We start from the raw sequence: 16,812 nt of genomic DNA, 5'->3' as shown, positions 1-16,812 counted from the left end.
GGTACTTCCTGTATATAGCTCCACATTGATCTGATACTCCCTGTATATAGCTCCACATTGATCTGGTACTCCCTGTATATAGCTCCACATTGATCTGGTACTCCCTGTATATAGCTCCACATTGATCTGGTACTCCCTGTATATAGCTCCACATTGATCTGGTACTCCCTGTATATAGCTCCACATTGATCTGATACTCCCTGTATATAGCTCCACATTGATCTGATACTCCCTGTATATAGCTCCACATTGATCTGATACTCCCTGTATATAGCTCCACATTGATCTGATACTCCCTGTATATAGCTCCACATTGATCTGATACTCCCTGTATATAGCTCCACATTGATCTGATACTCCCTGTATATAGCTCCACATTGATCTGATACTCCCTGTATATAGCTCCATTCTTGTTAATTTTATTCCTTGTATTAATACTTGTATTATTTATTTGCTTAACTGCATCATTGGTAAAGGTTTGTAATCAATAATTTCATGGTAATGTCTACACCTGTGGTATTCAGCGCATGCGGCAATAAAATCTGTTTTTGATATTGGTGATGGATTTGTATATCACCAGAGGTTACTGGAACTCTCCATCGGTCCCTGGACAACTTTTCAAAGTGTCTGCCAAGGAGATATGTGCAGCCAATTGGATCTGTGTGTGTGTGTGTGTGTCAGCAGGGGGCAATGTCCACTTCCAACATCAGCTTGCTAAGAACACTTCTGGTGCTTCCCTGTGACATCATAGTGACCTGCTGTTACTGTTGTTAATCCTGATATGAAGTGTCACTACACAGTCAAACCACCAGTCAATGTCATAACATCATAATGCCTAAATGTTTTTCAACCAAGTGTTATTCATCGTAGGAAGTCAAACTGCTGTAGCATATGTAACAGTGTGTTAATCACAGAGCCCTTCTGCACTGTGTTTTACCTGGCTGGGTGTATCTGTGGAGGGAGGTAGGAGGCAAGGGATGACCCGAGGGTTGCATGGCGTTGTGGTAGACAGGAGGAGGAGCTGCGCTGTACCCCGCCGAGGAGGCCTGGGGTGGTGCCAAGCTAGGCGAGGAGGTCACGTGATTATCCACAAACGCGAGGGGAGGCGTGGCCATAGGAGGCGGCGCCCCCATTGGTGGAGGAGCTCCCATCAGTGGAAGGGCCCCATACTGCCAGGCTGGGGGGTGCTGGTAGTAGCTGTTGGCAGACACAGGTAGAGCAGGGGTGGCCTGCGCTGGGGGCATCCTGGGTCCTGGGCAAGGGCTGGTGGACTGAGGGGGGGTCATGGGGTGGGGAGGTCCCATAGGAGGCCTGTTTAACATGGGCTGACCTGGGGAGGCCTGGTAAGAGCTGACTGGTGGGATGGGCTGGTAGGGCCCAGAGTTATAGAGTCCAGGGCCAGGCGGCATGGGGCCCTTGGCTTGCATTGGGTTGTATGGAGGATGGTGGGCCATGTTGTAACCCGCTCCTGGTGGCTGCAGCGCTACTTGATTCTGTAAAGGACCTGGAAGACAGGATCATGACAGAGATAAGTTTCCAGGCCAGAGTTTGACATAAAATACAGCAACACACTGACATCCCATGTGAATATCCCATGACTATAGTCTGCATTCCAAAGAAGGTCTAAAGAGTAATAGCCGACTGCCTCATTTGCCTGCCAGTTAATAAAAAAGATGAGAAAATGTTTCATTACTAGATGTAGAACTGCCTAGCAGTATTGATTGACTAGTCCTACAACAGTTCGTGGCTCTGAAGAAGGATTTGGGCTAGATAACTTTGAGAGTAACAAAAACATCAGGCTAAATGCGATAGGGCTGGGAATGGCCAGGGACCTCCCGAATACAATATTTTCACAATACTTTAGTTGCCAATCCGATACGTATTGCGATTCTATGTATTGCGATTCGATACTGTGATTTCATTGCGTTTCGATGTCCAAACAATATGCTCACCATATGTCTGATGCAGAGGGACAAGAGAGCCATGAAAAAACAAGTTTAGATCAGTCACAGAAATAAAAGTGCTGAAAACAAATAGGCTCTCCATTTCAAAAGATGGAGAATATGCTATAAAAAGGACAAATACTGGAGTTTGTGCAGGTACATCAAAATTGCCCAAAATAATATTGCAATATTGTCAAAACTATATAATAGTTATAATTGATTTAAATATATTTTCAAAAAATAATATCCCAATATGTAACTATTGATTTTCCCCCCCCATTACTAAATAGCAGTGAGGTAAATTGGGATGAAAATACAGACAAAGTCTCCAAAATAAGGCAAACGATATGTGGACAGACTGACACATCAATCACATTTCTCAACACAGTAACGGTACAGGATATAGCCTAATCTCACCTGGACACCACTCCTGTACTGACAGTGAGTGTAAATAGAGGATCTGAACAAATGATACCAGACACAAAAACACAAAGAGCTTTTCAAATCAAATACTCCTCCTAACCTTGAAGATTGTTAGGTAGAAACAGGGTTTCCTATAATGAAATAGTCATGACTGACTGGCGGCAACAGCGTGCTACATGTGCAAGAAGTCTTGAGCTACATTACAAGCCAGGATAAACAGGTGGAGAAGGTGGGATTAGAAAACAACTCCTCAATGGTGAAGATGAACACCCATAATCCCTTTCCGGGCAGCGCCAGTGAAATCGCCAACATTAAGCTGCCGGCTGGCCACAGTGGTTGTGTTGAAGGCTTCCCTCCAATCACAGTGAACCTGTCCTGGGCCGAGTACACGTGCTCCGCCAATTACAGAGGCAAGTATAAGAGTCAAACATGGAAACAAAATCTTAGTACAACTGTACAGCAAACAGGTCACTGATAAAATATGCCATTGTTTCGATAAGGGCACTGCTTAGGCCTAAAGTAAATTAAGTAGGATGAATTCACCCTAGATTAAATCCACTTTGGCAAGAATGATCAGAGTTCAAAAACCTATATTGGAGTAGAGACTTTTTATTGCCTCTAATACAGAGATAAGGAAAATATGAAGGACAGATGAACTCTAGACTAGGGAGTTTAATCATAAATCATCAATAGCCAAACCCAACAGCATAAAGAACATGTCCTGCTCTAATCGAAACAATCTCTGGTTATCTATAGACAAAGAATGAGTACTACTGGTATTGTACAAATAACAGTTTGACAGCTAGTGTTTAATTCAGTCCAGTTGGATGGTTAACTTTACCTCCAGAGATTATTGATATGAAACAGTTATCACACTGTACACAGTCAAAAGTTTATACACACGTACTCATTCAAGGGTTCTTCTCTATTTTAACTTTTTTTTGACTGTGTGTGTACTACATTATTTTTTACATTGTAGAATAGTGAGGACATGAAAGCTATGATATAACACATATGGAATAATGTAGTAAGCAAAAAAGTGATAAACAAATCAAAATATATCTTATATTTGATATTCTTCAAAGGAGCCACCCTTTGCCTTGACAGCTTTGCTCACTTTTGGCATTCTCTCAAGCAGCTTCACCTGGAATGCTTTTCCAACCATCTTGAAGGAGTTCCCACATATGCTGAACACTTGTTGGGTACATCTCAAATTGGGTTGAGGTCAGATGATTGTGGAGGCCAGGTCATCTGATGCAGCACTCCATCACTCTCCTTCTTGGTCAAATAGCCCTTACACAGCCTGGAGGTGTGATGGGTCATTGTCCTGTTGAAAAAATATATGATAGTCCCACTAAGCGCCAACCAGATGGGATGGTGTATCGCTGCAGAATGCTGTGGTAGCCATGCTGGTTAAGTGTGCCTTGAATCCTAAATAAATCACTGACAGTGTCACCAACAAAGCACCTCCACATCACACCACCTCCTTCATGGTGGGAACCACACATGCAGAGATCATCCACTTACCTACTCCTCGTCTCACAAAGATGCAGCGGTTGGAAGCAAAAATCACAAATTTGTTCTCATCAGACCAGAGGACAGATTTCTACCAGTCTAATGTCCATTGCTCGTGTTTCTTAGCCCAAGCAAGTATCGTCTTCTTATTGGTGTCTTTTAGTAGTGGTTTCTTTGCAGCAATTCCACCATGAAGGCCTGATTCACGCAGTCTCCTCTGAACAGTTGATGTTGAACTGTGTCTGTTACTTGAACTCTGTGAAGCATTTATTTGGGCTGCAATCTGAGTTGCAGTTAACTAATGAACTTATCCTCTGCAGCAAAGGTAACTCTGGGTCTTCCTTTCCTGTGGTGGTCCTCTTGAGAGCCAGTTACATCATAGCGTTTGATGGTTTTTGCGACTGCACTTGAAGAAACTTTCAAAGTTCTTGAAATGTTCCAGATTGACTAACGTTCATGTCTTAAAGTAATGATGGACTGTTTATCTTTGCTTATTTGAGCTGTTCTTACCATAACATGGACTTGGAAGTTTACCAAATAGGACTATATTCTGTATACCAACCCTACCTTGTCACAACACAACTGATTGGCTCAAACACATTGAGGAAAGAAATTCCACAAATGAATTTAACAAGGCACACCTGTTAATTGAAATGCATTCCAGGTGACTACCTCATAAAGCTGGTTGAGAGAATGCCAAGTGTGGGCAAAGCTGTCATCAAGGCAAACAGTGGCTACTTTGATGAATTTCAAATATATTTTTATTTGTTTAACACTTTTTGGTTACTACATGATTCCATGTGTTATTGCATAGTTTTGATGTCTTCACTATTATTCTACAATGTGGAAAGTAGTAAAAAAAATAAAAACCTCTGGAATGAGTAAGTGTGTACAAACTTTTGACTGGTAATATATATATATATATATAAAATTCAGGGAGAGAAATGCCAGACAAAAAAAAGTATATTTATATTACTTTACTTAAAAAATAAAAAAGTCATGCAACTTAAACGGATGGTCCCAATGTGCCACATGTACACACAGAGGTAGAGCACAAAAAAGCGGTGTGGTACGTCATTCACTTCTGAGTAGATGTTGCAAAGCATAATACGACTATAACTATAATTTTACATTTTATGTGACACCAGCCAAGTGATTCGGGAAAGGCAACGCAGTACGCAACAAACAGTCACACGACCCTTACCCAAAGAACCTCAACAAATGAGAGGAAAGTTTAGCCCTAAACAAAGACTAAACCCCTATAAGACAACTAGAGGATGACAGTTTATCAGTCGACAGGGTATCAATCAAATTACAAGACTCAAATGATATAGCTAATCGTTTTGGTCAATTACCCAAATCTAAGTTCCACGTACGAGTCAACTAGTTATAGCTAACTACAGTAGCAAATTGGCAAACTCAACTGACAACTTGTAGCATCATCATGACCCAAACTATCAGTCTCTCCCCTGAACTTGATCTTCAATTGAGTTATGACTAACGTCATTCAAGGTAGCACTAGTAGCTAGCTAACGTTAATGATCAGTTAGACTAGAGACTGACACAAATTGCAGCTATAACTAAGTTTAGATAGCTAGATACGTGAGTAAATTTGTCAACGACTCTAGCTAAAACAGATTATCCTAGCTAGCTAAAAGTTACGTAGTGGGCAATCAAAGCGATCTCTTATATCCAAATTGCTAACTTAACTAACATGAACAATGTTTTTTTTAAAACTATAGTCTTGATAAGAGTAAGTTAGCCCACCACTAACATTAGCCATCTTTTAGGTTAGCATTATTAGCAAGGCAGCAAGCTAATGTAGTTAGCTAGCCAGCTTGCTAACCAGCCAAATCAGATTAGGATAAAGTAAAAGCCTATCTTGTTAACGCGCTAGTTACTAAACAGTTGTGAGAAGGTAACGTTAGCTAGCTAACATTAGTGCGAAATTGCTCACCGTTTGCGTATGGCTGTCCTCCTGGCCCATTCTGAGAGTTGAACCCCGTACTGGACATCTTGAAATAGACACCGACCGTAATCAAATTTAAAAGCTTCGTTGGCGAATAGTTAGCTGCGTCTTACTTAGCTAACCAGCTACGTTAGCTGTTTAGCTAGCAATGGGATCTGTTTGTTTAACGGAGCGTCTTTATCACAGGCTTTCAGGTAAAAAAAAAAAAAAAGTTAATTGTCCGACTCGTTAGCTATCACAGACCATGGTTAGGACCGTTCCCCGTCCATCTACGGGTGTAGGCCTTGTCAATAAAATCGTGTGAGACTCTCCTTTCCGTAATATCTGTGTTGCTTCTCTCTTCTTGCACAGGAAGTTGGGATTCCCCACCCAGCACGAAGAACGTAAAACCTCCTCAAGCATGCGCAGTTGGTACACGTGGCACTTCCTGTGCATAGGGTGATTTCTACAGTACTGGAAACACTCGCAATGTTGTACTGTCTTCGCTTCCTCTGATGTTTCAGTAAAAACATGTAGGATCGATTAAATACACGGTGACAGACTGTCTATTACAAATACAAGTAGTTTATATAAAACCAGATTGATGGTTAACTTTTTAATTAATTCGTTTCTCCAGGGTGATTTATTTACTGGAGTTGAAGACTATGGACTGGAAGTAGAAACATGTTCAGATCAGAAATATAGACATACCAAACTGCCTCGTTATCAAATAACATTGCAGGATGAATATTATTATTTAAATCAAATGTGTTCTGTGTTAACACGTTTAGATTACAGGAGTGCTAGAATATGGTTCACATTTTTGTTCCCCTACCGGAAAGATGATTGTGAAACATAAACAGGAAGCGGCAATGCCTGGGCCTGGGGAGTTATTGGACACAGATTGCATTGCTGTGTCGTGGCTCTGTAACATAACACGAAGGTGGAGAGGAAGACGTGAATTGGGTGCTCTCATTTGACCATAAAGCAGATTTTCATGATTTTAAGAGCAAACATATTTAGTCAATTGATCTGCACTTAGATAACGGGTAAGTGTAAGCATTACTTATTTCAAATATGGGGTTTGCGAAAGTGTATTTTAACCTTCGGCATTAAGGCTAGCGCGGATAGCTAGCTAACGGTATACGCTAACGTTAGTTAGTCGGTCAGGAACCCTCAATCAAATTGCTGACGGTAGCTAATTAACAGTTTCAAGTTACTTTGACGCGTAATGTGGTAACCTTAAAGTAGGCCCATTTGTATTTGCATTTTTATATTGAGATGTTCTCTAGCTGTAACAAACAGCTTTACTGTCAATACACCCAGCGCTTCCTTATGTTTGCAATTAACTCGATACTACTATAGTTATCTCTGAAAATGACACGTATTTATGAATTCAGATGCACTAACTTAGTTACACACGTAAATTGCCATTAGCTATGTCAACGCTACTGTAGCTAGATTTTAATCTTAGTTAACAAGCTACAATAAATGTGAACAACAAACCGATTCTCGCTGCCAGCTAAAGGTACAATTTGTGACTCACAGCTCGCTATCCTTTAGCTAGCTTGGCTATCAAACGTTAGTTAGCCAGCTGGATATAGTCGTCATAACTATATTATTAATCATATCGATTTTGCATCGTAAATTAAAATGAAATTTTACGGACAGCCACCATTTCGAGCTCAAATTGTTTTTATTTGTAGTCAAAGAAATCAAAATCGATAGGTGTCGGAGACATAATCCACATTTGTTTGAATGTGTATGTGAGTTGGTGGATTCTTGCATTAGTTGGACACTTCTGCTCGCTAATATAAATAACTAAATCAGTCAAATAAATGTTTATTACCGGATTTTCCACTATGTGACTGTTCTTTGTCTTCCAATTCCTGCCAATGTTAAATGTTTCAGATTAGTTTGATACGGACTACGCTGAATTTAATCCCAGTAACATTACCTTTCCCCCATTTATAGCAGCTATTTGTTATCTATCTGCTCTCACCTCAAATTCTACTAGGTCTAGAAAACTTTGAGCTGAAAACTGTGACTTGATTGATCAGTGTATGTAAATTATAGCGAGCTGTCAGATCCTGTAGTTTGCTTCCTTTTAATTCAAATCCTTCAATTTGAGAGGCTCTAGCAACAAGGTGAGAACATGAGCCAGCTGGGCTGGCATTTAGATCTGTCTGGGAGCCGGGGGTGGAATCATTAGTCCAAACTGTAGAAAACGGTTACAAACAGAACGTTTTGAAACAAAAATTGTTTTCTATTGGACAAATTCAGGTAGGTTGTGTTTGGTACCTAGTGAATACACCCCTGGTATCCTACTGGAAGTATATTTTATCTGTAATCCTTAAGTAAACCTCACTGCCCTCCGACCTTAATATTTAAATATCTTACAATATTTTGCACATGTGCACTGCTACTTTCCTATATATGTGTATATTTTGATGCTACATGCTGTATGCAAAATATTATTGTTGGGCTTATATTGATCAATGACATAAAGGACTGTGATGTTCAGAGGAATTCAAATAATTAAGTAGAACATTATTTAACCCCCTAGACTCTATTGATGTAAAAAAATCCCATCAAAATCTGCCAGATTAAGCTAGAGATCCACCGCTTCTGCCTATGGTGGCTTTCCACATTTGCAGTGTTAGGTGGCTGAGATACAGCTGTCAGACCATGAGACATCCCGACAATCTGTCTTCTCATGAAAACGTCTGTAGCGTCCGAACGGTTTGGCCCCGGTTTGGACTCGGCTGAAGTTGGTACCGCCGAGGTGCCAACCTCTGTTTGTAGCATCTGAACCGTTTGGGCAGACTAATGTGACCCCACTGTTGAAAGGGGAGGTTCTCGCGAATATGATGGTGTTCTCCGTTTTGCTCTGTGAGTGTCACAGGAATCGTCTGATGGTAACCGGTACTAGGTAAAAAATGTATGGGGGTGTAGATGGTGAATGGGAGGTAGTTGGTGAATTCTTGCATTAGTTGGACACTATTTTGCTGGCTAATATAAATAACTAAATCAGTCAAATAAATGCTTATTACGGGATTTTCGCTATTTTTATTTTTTTGCTCCTTTGCACCCCAGTATCTCTACTTGCACATTCATCTTTTGCACATCTATCACTCCAGTGTCTAATTGCTAAATTGTAATTATTTCGACACTACGGCCTATTTATTGCCTTTCCTTCCTAATCTTACCTCATTTGCACACACTGTATATAGATTTTTTTCCTATTGTGTTATTGACTGTATGTTTGTTTATTCCATGTGTAACTCTGTGTTGTTGTTTGTGTCGCACTGCTTTGCTTTATCTTGGCCAGGTCACAGTTGTAAATGAGAACTTGTTCTCAATTGACCTACCTGGTTAAATAAAGGTGAAATAAATAAAAGTCGTTTTGTACCTACCCCAAAAAATGGGTTAAATATCTGTCATATATATTTATTTACTTCATGAGCTTTCTTATATCTCCTAGATATAGGAAAACACTTCAAAACCTTATTCCTTATGATAAAACATTTTCTACTGTCTTTTTTGCTATTTATGAATGTGTTATTCAATGCATTTCTATGGGCTATAGTAGTAAAGGCCAAATTCAATATTTTATATATTTTTTTGTGGGGGATACCTAAAGGGGTCCTAAAATTCTAAATCAAATAGCTAAGTGATCCATGGTATGATCATTTTAAAACAATTCCATTTGTCAGCATAGACCCCCCCTCATGCTGATGAATGCCGCGCAGCATGGCAAAAACATTTTGAAATACATATTGGGCTCACCTATCGCTCGTGCAATGATGTCCAAGGGTGATAAAACAGTGTTTGTTCATTGTTTGCAACTTCTTTGTTTTAATATTGCAAACAGATATGGCTGTTTCACCATTAAAGGTACACTCCAGCTATTTTGTAACTTTTCCTGTTGAAAAACAATATCCCATGTATAAATACAGTAATGTACATATAAATAGGTTGAAGTATGCCTTTCAAGGAGTTGGCTTGATGGTGTCCTTTGTCATCGGCCTCACCCCTTGCTTGAGGAGAAATAGTAGGACTTAAGGATTCCAGCTTTTTAAAACACAATAGAATACTAAATATATTGTATCTCTATGCAGGGTGATTACTGTAGTCATTTAAAATCAGATTGGTATGGTCGCCAGCTTAAAGTAATCAAAGTAAGTGTTCAGAGTAGGGCTCTGCTATCTTGCTTTGATAGCTAGATGATACATCTCCACTAGCCTATATCTGCTGGCTACACTGTTAGACCAGCATCTTCTACTGGATCACGTCACGCTCTGGGAGCCAGCCAGGGGGAGAGCTCCTGCTGACGTGTAGCCGGGTTCAGCTGTATTTGCATGGTCTTGACCTTTAGCTCCCTTATACTTTAGCCCTGGAGCTGTTTGCATGTTGTGTAACTAGAGCCACAGGTTGGCCAGCCTGCCTGGCACATTGTGGTGCCACACTAGCCAGGGAGAGAGTTGAGTCTGAGTGTTGAGACAAAAGTCTTGGTGTCGTGGAATTGTGGTGGAAAGTAGCCACCTCAGCCAGCCACGTGTCTTTTTTTTTTTTTTTTTCAGAGAAAATATATTTTCTCCTGCTCGGTGCTCACTGAAGGAAGCATTTATGTATAGACGTTAGAGCACGTTTCATTTGTTGCAGTAAAAAATAGGAAAGGGAATAAGATATTCAAGGGTAACTGACCTTTTGAGTGTGAATTGCAGTTTATTTTGAGTTGTACAGAAAGCTGCATGCAAACTTATTTTTAGAGGACTTTTAGATGGTCATTGGTTTGTTTAGTCAAACAGTTTTTAAGGATGCGCTATGCAGAAATCTTTGTTCTTTTGTCATGGAAAGTACAATAAGATAAAGTTTGGCAAACAAAATCTGGTGGGGTTTGGGATTATCCATTTCTAAGACCCATGGTCCACTTCAGCAGGCTCTGAGTCAGTGTTGTTAAGGCTATGTTCAGGAACACACATCTTGGTTGTTAGGAAAGAGACAGTGTGAAGATTGGTCTGAACTGCATGTACTTCTGTCCAATTAATCCGACTGGAACAAGATGATACTTCCTGAGGGGAGCCAATTATTGTCATGGTTCTTATCACGTGTGGCTAACTCCTTCAGATAGGAGGGCCTCTCCTTGCAACTGTGCATCATGTACCATGTTCTTCAGGCTGAACTCTGATAGCAGGGATTGTAATGTCTTCTAGGTTGTAGACGCTTGGTTAATTGTTGTTAGTTTATCTTTGGAAAGTCAAATATACTATCCTAATCGTGTCTTGTTACTTTGCCTGTGTCACTGATACTTCTGCTGGTTGAAGTAGCCAACTCTTAGACTTGTAATATAGATTGATGATCATCAACAGTTTTGGAATCCGGGGATAAATAAGTAATATACTTCACTGTTGGATTTTTTAATAGATTTTTTAAAATGGAACCTTTTATTTAACTAGGCAAGTCAGTTAAGAACAAATTCTTATTTACAATCACGGGCTACACGACCAAACCCTCCCCTAACCCGAACGGCACGCCCTATGGGACTCCCTATCACGGTTGGTTGTGATACAGCTCAGGATCGAACCCGGGTCTGGAGTGACGCCTCTTGCACTGTGATGCAGTGCCTTAGACCGCTGCGCCACTCAGGATCCCTGTCTTTGTGGCTGATTTACAATGTCTCCTTCTTTGAGATTTAGGAAACAGCTTCTATTAGGCCTAATGTTTTTTGCGCATGTGTCAAAGGAAGTTTACAGAGCCAAGTAATCAGTCAACCGTTTTGCCATGTGCTGTACTTGCATGCCTGTTCATCACTTCTGTTCTTGCTTTCTTACAGGATTCACCAGCTCCGGATATGTCCTTCATATTTGATTGGATTTATAGTGGTTTCAGTAGTGTACTGCAGTTTTTAGGTAAGTACCATGTAAACATCACCTTTTCCACTTTCAATACTGTCCTCTGAATGGCTTGAATAGGAAGCTGAATCTCAAGCTACTCAGTTCTGATAACTTTTATTTTTCTTATTTCCTAATTACCACTTGTTGTAAAGACTGACAACAAGTGTGGTGCTGTGCTGTCTGTCGTTCCTAGAAATCCATGTTGTCCCTCTTGTGGTTGAACATGGTAGCTGGTGATTTGAGTAGTGTGGGACCAGGCCTATGTGTTGTTTTACAACATGTGCCCACTGCCTAGCTACAGTGAAACACAAACAAGCTCACTTCAGGCTGCTGCTACCGCTCCCTTTAGCCTCCCTCTAGTGCCTCTCTAGTTTCTGGGACACTAGCTATCTCTCATCTCAGAGAGGTGTGGTGGCACTCCTGCTGACCTTGTTAAACAGGTACTGCTGAGGTTCACTTGGTGTTGCGTAATGATGACGACGAGGCCTCAGAGCTGACTCAGAAAAGACAGGCATTCATCCAGGGCTCTAGGTATAATGTTTGTGTGTGGTAGTGCAGATCAGCAGTGTAATTTGAATCTCAGATAAAAAGTATTGTTCACTATTTCATGCATACCTGTTTTAACTTGATACTTTCAAGTTTGACTTCTTTTGTTGGTGAGAAGATGTATTTCTTAGACTTTCCAAAGATTTGGTTTAATTGTGAATACATTGTTAGGCAAAGGAAAGACAACAGGGCAAGGTGATAAAGTCACAGCTTCTTTGTTTTCAATGTACAAAACATTTTCAGAAACACATTTAAATTACATTTTAGGACTGTACAAGAAATCGGGCAAGCTAGTATTTCTTGGACTGGACAATGCTGGCAAGACGACGCTACTGCACATGCTCAAAGATGACAGATTGGGACAGCATGTGCCAACTTTACATCCAAGTGAGTAGATCTTTTCTAGTCACGTTTTTATCATTTTTCAATCCATTTTCTGAACAGGTCTAATAGTTTGACAGTCAAGTGAAGTATGGATCATCCTCTCTGTTCATAAAAGGCAGCGCTATTTGATGGTTACTCAATTGACTGAGCTTGTGTAGTAGTTTCCCAATGTAAACATGACCCATTTTACCCACCAGCCTCGGAAGAACTGACGATCGCTGGCATGACCTTCACCACCTTTGACCTTGGAGGCCATGCACAAGGTATGTGTGCCCGACTGCCCTTGTGTGTGAGAGAGAGAATTGATTTGTTCATTTGTGGATCCCAGAAAAACTTCACTAATTTGTCTTATTTTGTGTGTGTGTTCACACAGCTCGCAGAGTGTGGAAAAACTACCTCCCCGCCATCAACGGCATCGTCTTCCTTGTGGATTGCATAGACTACCCGAGATTGTCAGAGTCCAAAACAGAACTTGATGTGAGTGTCATTGATTTACAACCACATTGGAAAACCTCATAAGATGGATGGGACTGAAAACGATCACATTTTAACTTAAACCATGCCAAAGATGTTCTATCAAAACAGATGGCCTTTTCATAAGCAGTTCATTTGTTTCATACTGATTTCTTTATATGCTTGGTGAAAGAATGCTTTCTTTATCATTCATAAAGTCACATGATGGCTCATGATATCTGCTAAAAGTTAGTCAGTTGAGGGGCCTCCCGAGTGGCGCAGCGGTCTAAGGCACTGCATCGCTACAGCCCCGGGTTCGATCCCAGGCTGTGTTACAACCGGCCGTGACCAGGAGACCAATGATGCGGCGCACAATTGGCCCAGCGTCGTCCAGGTTAGGGGAGGGTTTGGCCGGCCGGATTTCCTTGTCCCATCGCGCTCTAACGAGTTGCAAGCTGACTTCAGTCGCCTGTTGTACAGTGTTTCATCCGACACATTGGTGCGTCTGGCTTCCGGGTTAAGCGAGCAGTGTGTCAAGAAGCAGTGCGGCTTGGCAGGGTTGTGTTTCAGAGGAAGCATGGCTCTCGACCTTCGCCTCTCCCGAGTCCGACCAGGAGTTGCAGCGATGGAACAAGACTATAACTACCAATTGGACATCACAAAATAGGGGAGAAAAAAGGGGTAAAAAGTACATATAAAATACAATTTGTCAATTGCAATGAAGGCATGCCTTGCTTTTTCACGGGTAGATAATGTCGAAGATCATGACATGTTTAGTGTGGACTATTGTGATAACTAACCAGACATTTCCGTCCTGTGGTCCACACAGGCTCTAATGACAGATGAGACCATTGGAAACGTGCCTATCCTGGTCCTCGGCAACAAGATTGACAAAACGGAAGCCGTCAGTGAGGAGAAACTGCGTGAGATGTTTGGATTATATGGCCAGACAACAGGCAAGGTAAGGAGATCCCTGCACGAACACACACCTCCTGATACTACTGTGCCACCCACTCTTCTCCCAGTAGAACTACTGAACTGTACAACAAATAACAGTGCTACTGTTTTTATAATTATACAAACCCTCATCCATTCAGGGTTTGTGCTCATAGGGACAAGACATGGCTATAACTAGGGCCTACAGTTTCACCCTGTCAGCTCCTGGTACAACCATAAACCAAAGCAATATCCTGTTGAAAGGCCACCTCTATGATGTAGTTAAGGTTTTTACAACAGAAAGCTTAGAATAACCATACATTTTAATGATGTGGTTCCCTGACAATGTTTGTCTGGTCTTCAGGGCAACATTCCCATGAAGGAGCTGAACACAAGACCACTGGAGGTGTTCATGTGCAGCGTGCTGAAGAGGCAGGGCTACGGCGAGGGCTTCCGCTGGCTCTCCCAGTACATTGATTAGAGCCCCGACACCAGGAGGCGCTACAGGGAGACACCCCACTTCTACCGCCACCACACTCAGTCCCATGTTTGGTTTATAAAGTCTGCCTCCACCACCAGAAAAAAACAGTACAACTTGAACCCAATAGACTTTATTTGGTCTCCAGAACACTTTTTTGGGTTACACTTTTCTCTTTTTTCCCAAGAGAATTAACATAGCATTGGTTCTGCAGAAGTGTTAAAAAATTTCAAAACAGATTAATCTTTTCTATTTTGTTTCCATCTATTCGCCTCCCCATGACATCTGTTGGTGTGACAAATGCAGTATATAATTGTAAATCTGTAAATGAATCTAATGGTAATCTAATCTGCCAACCCATTTTGAGCAGTGAGACAGCTGAGTAGTTGTACACATCGCTATACACTTTTTTAACAGGAAAGGCAACGTACAGACATCGCTCGTGTTTAATCATGTTTCATTCATGTCTTTTCTTCATCCTATATTTTTTACATAGTAAGAAGTGTGGCCACGTAGACAGCAGCACTCACCTTAAAGAAAACCCTTCAGTCTCTCTGGCTGTGTCATTGTCTTATAATAAACCGAGCCCTGCATTGATCTACATTAATGTATTGGAAATAGTTACATTTCTTAAGTTTGTCACTTGTATTGGCATTTAAGGTTCCATTAAATGAACCTTCCATTTCCAAACAGCAATGTGTTGTCTATGGACACGGACTAGTCCCATGCTCCAAGACTGGAGTGTAGGTAGGCCAATGGGTTGTAGGCAGCATGGAACTCTGGGGGTCGACACGCTGGGGTAAGATAGAAAGGACCATATACGACAATGGGAGGGGACTTTTTAATTTGGAAGAATGAAAAGGAATAATATTGGCTATATAACCATCTCTCTGGGGTTCGAGGTTCAAATTGTTAGCTAGCAGACAAGATCAGGAAGATATTTAACTGTGAATGAAATGATTTGAAAATAGCTTGATGATAACATGCAGTAAGAAGTGGTTGGCGCTATATAACATCTCAGTAGTTGTCAATGTTAGAAAGCCAGATGAGTTCCCCCAAACAGAGCTGGGCCCGGGTTCACCTTAGAAACATAACATCCTTTTGGGAAACTGACCCAGAACAGGATGAATATAGTGTCCAAGTTAGATATGAGGAATAGTCCACGAGTGAAAACCTAGCGGAAAGGGACCATATGGGATTTTTTAATAAGCGGTTTCCTTGATCAATGTGCATTATAAAACTATTATGCATGCCTTGTTCTTTGTTTTTTATTGACCATATACAGAAGTACAACAAGAGGGAGCAAATGCCAAATTACAATGTAAGGAATTGAGTGCTTATCTCAAAACCTGTCGTTTTTTTCCCTGTTCTGCCCCTTGGTGTTTTCATTTCCTCATATTCCATGAACTGTTCAGATAAGGGAGAGACTTAATGTTTGCATCATAAATTGTAATAAACATTTGCAATGAATAACCGAATGAACAGTGGTCTGTGACCGACCATTATTTTGGTGTGGCTCAGTCGGTTGACTTGGCAAGAAATTACACTACTTTTCTGCTCTGATGGACTCTTATCAAGGTATACCAATAGACCAGGAACATGTTTTACTTTCTACTGACAATAGATCTGTCCCAAATGGCACCATATTCCCTACAGTTTGTTGAATTTGTTCTTAACTGACTAGTTGACTGACTAGTTAATTTAACTGACTAGTTAATTTAACTGCCTAGTTAAATTAAGGTAAAATATAAAAAAAATATAGTGCAATACTTTTGAACAGAGTCCTGTGGGACCTGGTCAAAAGTAGTGTACTAAATAGGGAATAGGTTTCCATTTGGGGGACACAAGGTGGTTTAGATCATTTGGTTGTTTTCCCTGGGGAACTGTTGACTGACGAGTGTAGGGCAATATGATTTGACCTGTATTTGCGGAGTGGTGTGGACACCACAGTTAGCAGTGCATTAGAAGTGTATGGTCATGCCGATGTGTTGCAACATTAGTCCACTAGAGGGCGTAGCTGATAAGGCAGAAAACAGATTAATTTTGTACTAATGGTAGCCTTTAAATTACATTTCAGACAGGTAGTCAATAAACAATACATTTGATAGGTAAACTTTGCTTCTTTAGTGATGCAATTATCAAATACAGTATCAAACAGTTTAAGTACAAATGTAAATGTTTTTAAACATGATTTCTTTAGACTTGGCTGATTAAGCTTCTCTCTCGCTATGCTACTGTCTCTTGTGAATAGTCCCATCGGTCTCTTTAAACATAAACAGTTGACAGTGA

General features: G+C 40.8%; 2 protein-coding genes across 3 annotated transcripts in view; one reads left to right on the top strand and one right to left on the bottom strand.

Annotated features, from left to right (window-relative positions):
• The window catches only part of LOC115154032 (protein transport protein Sec24A), a 29,571-nt gene extending 23,334 nt beyond the window's left edge, over nucleotides 1–6,237 (bottom strand). The window contains exons 1-2 of one of the 2 annotated variants that reach the window (XM_029699810.1): nucleotides 5,839–6,237; nucleotides 938–1,504 (exon numbers count right to left, since the gene is read on the bottom strand). In XM_029699810.1, the coding sequence (XP_029555670.1) occupies nucleotides 938–1,504; nucleotides 5,839–5,896 (625 nt within the window). In that variant the 5' untranslated portion in view covers nucleotides 5,897–6,237. The remainder of the gene's footprint in view (nucleotides 1–937; nucleotides 1,505–5,838) is intronic. The other variant, XM_029699811.1, reaches the window with a different exon arrangement.
• Nucleotides 6,238–6,719: 482 nt separating this feature from the next.
• Nucleotides 6,720–16,005, top strand: LOC115154033 (GTP-binding protein SAR1a). The gene is made up of 7 exons (XM_029699812.1): nucleotides 6,720–6,878; nucleotides 11,666–11,741; nucleotides 12,540–12,659; nucleotides 12,854–12,919; nucleotides 13,030–13,133; nucleotides 13,939–14,070; nucleotides 14,410–16,005. Exons 2-7 carry the CDS (start codon nucleotides 11,684–11,686, stop codon nucleotides 14,524–14,526), a joined length of 597 nt encoding a protein of 198 aa, XP_029555672.1. The 5' UTR covers nucleotides 6,720–6,878; nucleotides 11,666–11,683; the 3' UTR covers nucleotides 14,527–16,005.
• Nucleotides 16,006–16,812: the final 807 nt, after the last annotated feature.

This window comes from Salmo trutta, chromosome 19, assembly GCF_901001165.1.
Source record: "Salmo trutta chromosome 19, fSalTru1.1, whole genome shotgun sequence".
Taxonomy (NCBI): domain Eukaryota; kingdom Metazoa; phylum Chordata; class Actinopteri; order Salmoniformes; family Salmonidae; genus Salmo; species Salmo trutta.
This window is presented reverse-complemented; position numbering and strand designations above follow the sequence as displayed.

Bases quoted from the DNA above. Each gene is read 5' to 3' on its own strand.
- LOC115154033 (XM_029699812.1), top strand. From the start codon at position 11,684: ATGTCCTTCATATTTGATTGGATTTATAGTGGTTTCAGTAGTGTACTG. The intron at 12,920-13,029 runs GTATGTGTGCCC...GTGTTCACACAG, and splicing joins CCTTGGAGGCCATGCACAAG to CTCGCAGAGTGTGGAAAAAC. The intron at 14,071-14,409 runs GTAAGGAGATCC...TCTGGTCTTCAG, and splicing joins ATGGCCAGACAACAGGCAAG to GGCAACATTCCCATGAAGGA.